Source organism: Triticum aestivum, chromosome 7B (genome assembly GCF_018294505.1).
Source record: "Triticum aestivum cultivar Chinese Spring chromosome 7B, IWGSC CS RefSeq v2.1, whole genome shotgun sequence".
Taxonomy (NCBI): Eukaryota; Viridiplantae; Streptophyta; class Magnoliopsida; order Poales; family Poaceae; genus Triticum; species Triticum aestivum.
In genome coordinates this window covers 679,535,384-679,544,492 of record NC_057813.1, presented here as the reverse complement: position 1 = coordinate 679,544,492, position 9,109 = coordinate 679,535,384, and the positions used below count along the sequence as shown (strand labels likewise).

The following is a 9,109-nucleotide window of genomic DNA, read 5'->3' as shown; positions in this document are numbered from 1 at the left end:
ACTACAAAATCTCTATATAGCATCATTAATTTCAGAGGTGTTTAGCCCGTCTTTATTCCCTCTGTTTGCTCCATTGTAGTGGCACCTCGGGTACAGGTCTTTCTCTGCCTCCTCTCACATAATATATTAATGATTAGGCACAATCTTGAAAAGAGGAAAATAAACAAGTCTTTAGATTGTGTTTTCTGTTCTGAACAAGAGACTAGCTTTCACCTCTTTTTTGATTGTGTGGCGGCCAACAAAGTTTGGGAATTACTTCCATCTTTCTTTGTGAAACCTCCAGGTGCTGATTAATTTCCGATTGCTAGATATTGGCCTGCCAATAAGAACCATACTGTATTTGATTCTGCCTGTGCTTGTGCTCTGTGGTGCATTTGGAAAACTAGAAAGCCTCACATTTTGAACAATGCATTATGGTCTGATATTAAACAGGTGTGGTGGCTGATAATGATTACTCTTAAAAAGTGGCAAATTATGCTCAAAGAGGATCACCTAGAGAGAGCGGATGCATGCTCACAGATGATCTCTAATCATGTGAATCGAACGCACCTGCTGTCCGTTGGGTAACAGGTTGTGATCTGATAGCTGGAGGTGAGATTTGCCACAAAAAACAGGTTTGTTGTGAGTTTTGGAGGAGAGCATGTTTGCCACAAAAAACTGTTTCTGTTTATGGTGTAATGGAGCATGTCTTCAGCTTTCAATTTCCCCTGTTTTGTTTCGATGATCTTATAACTTTGTACACTCTGTACTCTGGTTTCATTTTTTAATGGAACCGGGGGCCTTTTGCCATCCTAATGATCTTTAAAAAAGCAGATCGAGCCTTGGATCTGCGTTCTGACCGTCCAAACGATTTCGGTTCTGGTTTTACTACAAAAGAAAGCAAGAAGTCAGCACGCTACAGTTGGACCCTGGAAAGGAGAGACTATTCTCATCCAAACAATTTTGACCAAGTTCAGAAATACTACTGCAGAAATCCTGCAAAGGAGAAACTAATATCTCTGCTCCTAGACCAAAAAAAAAAAAATTTACCAGGCCACGGGGCTGAATCACTAAGCAAGGCCCTAGAATCTAGACGTCCTACAGCACCGCTGTCAGATCAGCGAGACCGCGCAGCAACCACATCCAAACCCAAGGTCGCAGTTCATCGGCGCGGATCGACGCGGATCGAGTGGTGGGGAGAGAAGGGAGAGGGGACTTACGGGCAGTAGGACTTGGAGAAGATGACGACGTCGTGGGCTTTGACGGTGGACTTGACGAAGGCCGTCTTGGACGCCGAGGCGGATCCGAAGGCCGCGAGGGCGATGAACGCGGCGGCGGCCGCCGCCACGCTGAAGCGCCTGAACGTCGTCGACGCCATCTGGCTCCGCCGCCGCCGGCGAGGTCGAGGTCGAGGCGCGGGGAGTAGAAGCCCGGAGACGGCGGGGTTCGTTTGGGGTCTGACGAGTCTTCTTCTTCTTCGCGGTGTGTGGACGCCTTTGCTATAGGCTCTGTTCCTCGTTCAGCTCGCGGTTACGGAACCAGGGAGTACGCCTTCTTGTCTGGATTGTGTAAAGCTAACCAAATACGACTTCAATGTTTTTTTTTTCATCCGCCAGACATGTATAGCTATCGCCTATGGGTAATCAGTGACGACCAAAGATGATGGGTCAGTAGTACCAAGAAAAATTGTATTTGTCGCCGCGACTTCCTCTTGTAAGCGTCTTGTATATTCTTTACAGAGGGAATAGATTTCTCACACACCGACGACGACTTAGAGGACAATGAGGACGGGATCATGGCGTGGTTCTGAGGTTGGCACGTAGCTTCTGATCGATCGATATTGGCCGCCCATTGTGTATACTCCCTTCAATTTTATTTATTTCACGTATTAGCTTTGCTTCTGGTCAAACTTCTAAACATTGAAAGTTTATTGAAAAAAGTTAACATCCACAGGTCAATAATCCATTAGAATCATTATTCAATAAATTTTCATGCTACAATTTTTTTGTATTGTGAAAATTTTAGATTGTTTTTGATAAACTTGATCAAACTATGACTTACGAGCTAATATTACGGGGAGTAAATAAAAACAAGGGAGTACTACTACTAGTTCTGTACCTGCGCGTGCGTTTAGGAGTTTAACACTAAATCCATTTTGGCTCCGTGCCAAATAACCAAAAACGAATTTTACAAATATAAAAAAGAAAGAAAAAATATGTTCATTGTCACATCCAAATGGTACGTGCAAATTTTCAGGGGAAAAACTTGAGCATTTTGATCTGTGGAAGAAAAACAAGTCGAATTCCAAATTGTCACTTTTTTTTCCATGAATAAATCCCATCTCAGATTTCATGGCCTCCAGCCATTTTGCAGAATCTGGGCTCATCATCGCTTTCTCATAGTTTGTAGGTTCATCATGGTCTAGTAACATGACTTCCAGAACAGGATTACCGTACCACTCTGGTGCGGATCTTATTCTGGAAGACCTACGAGGTTCGGTAGCAACTTGATCTGAAGTTTCATGATTATCATCATTAACTTCCTCACTAATTGGTGTAGGAATCACTGGAATTGTCTTCTGTGATGAACTACTTTCCAATAAGGGAGAAGGTACAATTACCTCATCAAGTTCTACTTTCCTCCCACTCACTTCTTTCGAGAGAAACTTCTTCTCTAGAAAGGATCCATCTTAGCAACGAATATCTTGCCTTCGGATCTGTGATAGAAGGTGTACCCAACAGTTTCCTTTGGGTATTCTATGAAGACGCACTTCTCCGATTTAGGTTCGAGCTTATCAGGTTGAAACTTTTTCACAGAAGCATCGTAGTCCCAAACTTTAAGAAATGACAACTTTGGTTTCTTGCCAAACCACAGTTCATAAGGCGTCATCTCAAACAGTTTTTGATGGTGCCCTATTTAAAGTGAATGCAGCTGTCTCTAACGCATAACCCCAAAACGATAGTGGTAAATCGGTAAGATACTTCATAGATCGCTCCATATCAATAATGTGCGGTTATGACGTTCGGACACATGATTACGCTGTGGTGTTCCGTGTGGCGTGAGCTGTGAAACTATTCCACATTGTTTTATATGAAGGCCAAACTCGTAGCTCAAATATTCTCCTCCACGATTAGATTGTAGAAACTTTATTTTCTTTTTACGATGATTCTCCACTTCACTCTGAAATTCTTTGAACTTTTTAAATATTTCAGACTTGCGTTTCATTAAGTAGATATACCCATATCTGCTCAAATCATCTGTGAAGGTTAGAAAATAACGATACTTGCCACAAGCATCAACACTCATTGGATCCCATACATCGGTATGTATTATTTCCAATAAGTCAGTAGCTCGTTTCATTGTTTCGAAGAACAGAGTTTTAGTCATCTTTCCCAAAAGGCACGGTTCGCAAGCATCAAATGTTTCATAACCAAGTGATTCCGAAAATCCATCTTTATGGAGTTTCTTCATGCGCTTTACACCGATATGACCCAAACGGCAGTGCCACAAATAAGTTGCACTATCATTATTAACTTTGCATCTTTTGGCATCAATATTATGCATATCTGTATCACTACGATCGAGATCCAACAAACTATTTTCATTGGGTGTATGATCATTGAAGGTTTTATTCATGTAAACAGAATAACAATTATTCTTTGACTTTTAAATGAATAACCGTATTGCAATAAACATGGTAAAATCATATTCATGCTCAACGCAAACGCCAAATAACATTTATTTAGGTTCAACACTAATCTCGAAAATATAGGGAGTGTACGATGATGATCATATCAATCTTGGAACCACTTCCAACACACATCGTTACTTCACCCTCAACTAGTCTCTGTTTGTTCTGTAACTCCTGTTTCGAGTTACTAATCTTAGCAACCGAACAAGTATCAAATACTCAGGGGCTACTATAAACACCAGTAAGGTACACATCAATAACTTGTGTATCAAATATACCCTTGTTCACTTTGCCATCCTTCTTATCCACTAAATATTCAGGGCATTTCCGCTTCCAGTGACCATTTCCTTTGCAGTAGAAGCACTTAGTTTTAGGCTTTGGTCCAGCTTTGGGCTTCTTCACGGGAGTGACAATTTGCTTGCCATTATTCTTGAAGTTCCCTTTCTTTCCCTTCGCCATTTTCTTGAAACTAGTGATCTTGTAATTCATTAACACTTGATGCTCTTTTCTTGATTTCTACCTTCATCGATTTCAGCATCACAAGAGCTCGGGAATCATTTTCGTCATCCCTTGCATTATAGTTCATCACGAAGTTCCAGTAAGTAAGCAAGCCCGATTGGTGAGCTCGCCCGGACTGTGGTTGGTGGCCAACGTGTGGCAGCCAGAAGGATCGTAAAAAGGGGTGAGCAGAAGGGCAATGCCATTTCATGACTCACATGAATCACTTACTGTCTGGCCATTTTCCCCAAGAATACTTCTAAACCCAAGAACGTGAAAGATCCAACCGCTATACGCTTCTATTCAGTATTCAAAGCAAGCAGATCACAGTGCGAGACACTCGACCAGTGCAATCTTGAGTTCTGATTTAAAACACTAACTGCGATCAATAGAATGATCTGATCCTAAACAAATTATTCACTAAAGCACTCTATCAATCACACCGAGGCCAATACCCACAAGCATTCTAACAGCCAACGGCGAAACCTACTTGGACATTTCATCGAGCATGTCAAAGGCACCACCCATCACTAAGATCCAAAACGCTAAAGGCCTAAACTCTCATACCAACTTAAACATTTCTACATATACACATCAATCTAGCCGAACGAATCAGATTGGCACCACTCCGCACTGTCACGAGGCACATCGCACGGGGAATACGAGACTATGATCGGGGAGTACAAATAAAGAGTGGCAAACCGGGGCAGACCTGGAAGTGGCGGCCGTCAAGCTTCCTGATGCCGTAGCCAAGGTGCACTTTGCCGAAGGATTTGAGCTCGGTGACAACGCCGTTGCGCTGGTAGGCGCGCCCCACCACCCGCGCCACAAGCTCCGCTATGGCCTCCTTGGTCACCATCGGTTTCACCATCAGCATGCAGTCATACAGCGGCATCTTCCCCGCAACTCCTCTTTGCCTCTCCCTCGGCGAGCCTGTACCCCGCGCTGACTGGTTCTCTAAAATGCACCGATATGGATACGTGTATCAGTATCAGGCTGATACGGATATGTAAATTCAGAATTTTTGAAAAGCGCCAATACGGGGATTCATTTTAATATTTTTTGATTCACAAAAAAAGTATAGAATTTAGGATCAGAACAGCTGATTACCTTCTTGTTTGCTCTACTGTGGATGCCGAAGCAGCTCCAAGCCCCTCAAACTGACAATGTTGATGCCCTATTCCAACTCAAGTTCCAAAGGGGTAGAATTAGACTTTCAGTAAGTGTAAAATTAATATGGAGCATCAAATCAAATCAGCAGTTAGTTGCACATCTATCATGGCATAACACGAAAGGTGGAACCTGAAAATCAGTCAGCTAACATGCAAAACGAGAAACAATCGCTTTAAACGGTAATTTTAGGTCCGACTGTTAAAATGAACAACACAGCATAACAACAGTACCACTACATTCCCAATCATAAACAAGATTTGGGATGTCTATCATGCCAACAATACCACTAGTACTAATGTGTTAACCAATTTCGGCCAGTATAACCAAGACAAAGCTTCTGCTCTCTCAAATTGCATGTTACTGCTAAGCTTTGATTTCAGGTGCAGATAAAAACAACTTAATCTTTTCCTTTTTATATATCGTCAATCATTGCTGCATGTTTCACTGCTAACATGTTTAAACCAAAACATTTGCTCAACTAAAAAAAATCAAGCTACAACTTGTAAACATTTGGCCCTACAAGCATATCACAGACGCCTATCAAGCAAAATCCTCTCACATGTAAACATGCACTCGAAAAATCATGCATCAAGCCCTCATCAAGAAATAATCGTTGTTATATACTGTATATCCTCACAATATCAGATCTACAGCAAGTACCCACCCAATACAAAAATCAGAAAGGGAAAAACATTGAAGAGGGGGGAGGAGAGAGGAGGGGTGAGGGAGGAAGGAGGGAGGAGGAAGGACGAAGGAGTGGTTGCTACCTGCTACCTGCTACCTGCTGCCTATGGACTGGTAGAGCGGCTGCTCCAAGGAAGGAGGCGCTGCTGGGATCCTGTACCGGCGGCGGGGCAGCGGAGGCTTTGGCCGGCAGCGGCAGGGCGCGCCGGCAGTGGCGGCGGCGGCGGCGGCTAGGAACCCTATACCTGTCGCACTCGGGAAGGACTCTTGGGGGAGGGAGGCTCGCTTAAGGGCAGAGATCATCAGCCATTCAAACGCGCCATCCAACGGACATCATCCATCCAAAGCAAAAGCCTCCCACACTTACGAACCAGGCATCCAGCCCAGTACAACCGAAACAAAGTTAAGTTTTTCAGCCTGTTTTCAGTCACTAAAAAAATATAAATCCTCTCCTCTGATCCGTTTTAAGATGTAGTACTAAAGCTGCAACGAGTAATATGGATCGCAAGGAGTAGCATTTTTCCAGCCAGTTACCAATACAGACAACAATTTCTCTTCCTTTTGCAAATTGCAGCATTGTATATTGCAAGTGATTAGTATTTTTCAGTTAGTTAACAAACAGTTTTCCGGTTAACAGACAACAGTATGGAAGCTCTTTCACTGATGATGAGATACGCTCCCTTCGTTCCTAGATATAAGTCTTTTTAGATATTTCAATATAGGACTACATACGGATGTATATAGTTATGGACTGTGCTAACTTCCTAACGTACTGAATTTAAGTAACATATCCGAACACATCCTGGTTTAATTAATCATGTGCATGCAGCCCCACTCCGCTAAGCAAAAAACGAGAGCAAAAGCATGCAGCGCTTGCCATATGCATGCAAACTAATATAAAATATGATGATGTCAGCAGTAGATTCTTTTTTATTTCGAAACTACAAAATGTTTTGTAGCTCAAACCGTTGGTCCGATTGAAAAATCGTTTTCACATAAAAGATTAGTCGCGACGAGACCTTTGAAACTAGATCTCATGTTGGTATGTTTCGATGATTTTTTTTCGGGTCAAAAGTTATCAGACCTAGGCTAAGTAAGTTATCACGTCTGTGGTATGTGAGTTACCATCCAGTTTACATATAAATTATCAGGGCGTAAAAATGGCTGCTCCAACATTCTCTCCACATGCAAATGCACTGGAGCACGGGAAAGCTTATGTCATTGTATATTATCACTATTTCGGAACTGGAAAATGTTTTATAGCTCAAATTTGTCGTTTCTGATTGAAAAATCGTTTTCACATAAAAAGTCTATTGCGACGAGAACTTCAAAACTAGATCTCGTGTTGGCATGCGTTGATCACTTTTTGGTCGAATGTTACCGTAAGTTATCAGTTATGTTATATGTATATTAACATGTTATTTATGTAGAAGTGACCGGGGGTGTGTTTTCAACGAATTTTTTCCCCCGAGTCAAAGTTACCATGGTATTTGTACCTACGTTATCAGGTCCGTGATGCAAATATAACCGTGTTATTTGCATAGAAGTAACCGGGGTATGTTTCAACAAATTTTTATTCGGGTATAAAGTTATCGTGGTGTTTGTACCTAAGTTATCATGCCTGCGGTGCTTATATTACCATGATACTTATATAGGAATTTTCGGGGTGTGTATTCAACTATTTTTTTTCATGGGTAAAAGTTATCGGTGTATGTACTGAAGTTATCATATTTGTGGTGCTTTCATTACCATTTATACAGGAATTATCGGGTGTATGTTTTCTAACAATTTTTTTACCGGGTCAAAATGTTATCATGGTGTTTGTACGTGAGTTATCAACACTGTTGTGCATATATTCCCATGTTATTTCCACAAAAGTTATGGGGGGGGGGGTATGTTTTCAACAACAAAAATCGCCCGGTCAAAGTTACCGCGGTGTTCCGAGTAATTGTATATTATCATGCTATTTCTACACAAGTTATCGGGTATGTTTTCAACAACATTGTTCCCTTGACAGATATTATCGCAGTGTTTGTGTGTAAGGTATCACGTTTGTGGTGGGGATCGGGGGTATGTTATCAAGTCGAAGTTACCACCTTATTTCCACAGAAGTTATCGGAGGGTATGTTATTAGGTCGTAGTTAGTTATTGTGGTGTTTGTACCTAAGTTATCAAATGTATGATACGTGTATTATCATGCTATGACAAAGAAGTTATCAGAGACCACGTAAAAGTGTAGGTAAAGAAATAGTGTGAGCTGATGGAGGACATGGAGAAAAAACAATAAAACTATGTGAACTAGTGTACAACATGCAGAAGAAACGGTGTAATTGGCAGCCTGACTGTTTATTTTTGTTTTATTCAAACTCGTAATATCCAACATACAAGTATAATATAACTTGATTGTAAACAAATTGATTGAGCTGACCTAGTGGTTAGTGAAGTAAGTAATATTTACCTGAGATCATGGGTTTGACTCCTTGTCAGCACAATGATTTTTTAGCATTTTTAACTTTTAAAAAAACAGAGAAAACAGGCTTCTATTTTACCTGGCTGGGAACATGGGCCTAATGATGGAAACGTGAAAAAAACTGTCACGACATGGGCTTAATCAAGACAAACTGTCGCAACGTGGCCTTGGTCGAGGGCGGCAAAGCTGGGGTCGAGCGGAGAGATCGAGCGATAAACAGGGATCGAGCGGGAATTGTGGATCACGCGAAAAAGAGATGCAGCTGGAGCGGATCATGCGAGCCGTCAAATTCAAAATGAACGACATCCAGGTTGTTGTGCCTGTGGCTAAATTCCTGCCGACAGGAAATTAGCTTTTCCGTTGAATAAAACAAAAATAAAAAGTCAGGCTGCCAATTACACCGTTTCTTCTGCATGTTGTACACTAGTTCACATAGTTCTATTGTTTTTTCTCCATGTCCTCCATCAGCTCACACTATTTCTTTACCTACACTTTTACGTGGTCTCTGATAACTTCTTTGTCATAGCATGATAATACACGTATCATACACTTGATAACTTAGGTACAAACACCGCAATAACTAACTACAACCTAATAACATACCCTCCGATAAC

General features: G+C 41.6%; 1 protein-coding gene across 1 annotated transcript in view; it reads right to left on the bottom strand.

Moving 5' to 3' along the window:
• Nucleotides 1-1,556, bottom strand: part of LOC123157506 (glutaredoxin-C8) — a 3,828-nt gene extending 2,272 nt beyond the window's left edge. Inside the window, exon 1 of the mRNA XM_044575800.1 lies at nt 1,200-1,556. Coding sequence (XP_044431735.1) covers nt 1,200-1,357 — 158 coding nt within the window. The 5' untranslated portion in view covers nt 1,358-1,556. The remainder of the gene's footprint in view (nt 1-1,199) is intronic.
• Nucleotides 1,557-9,109: the final 7,553 nt, after the last annotated feature.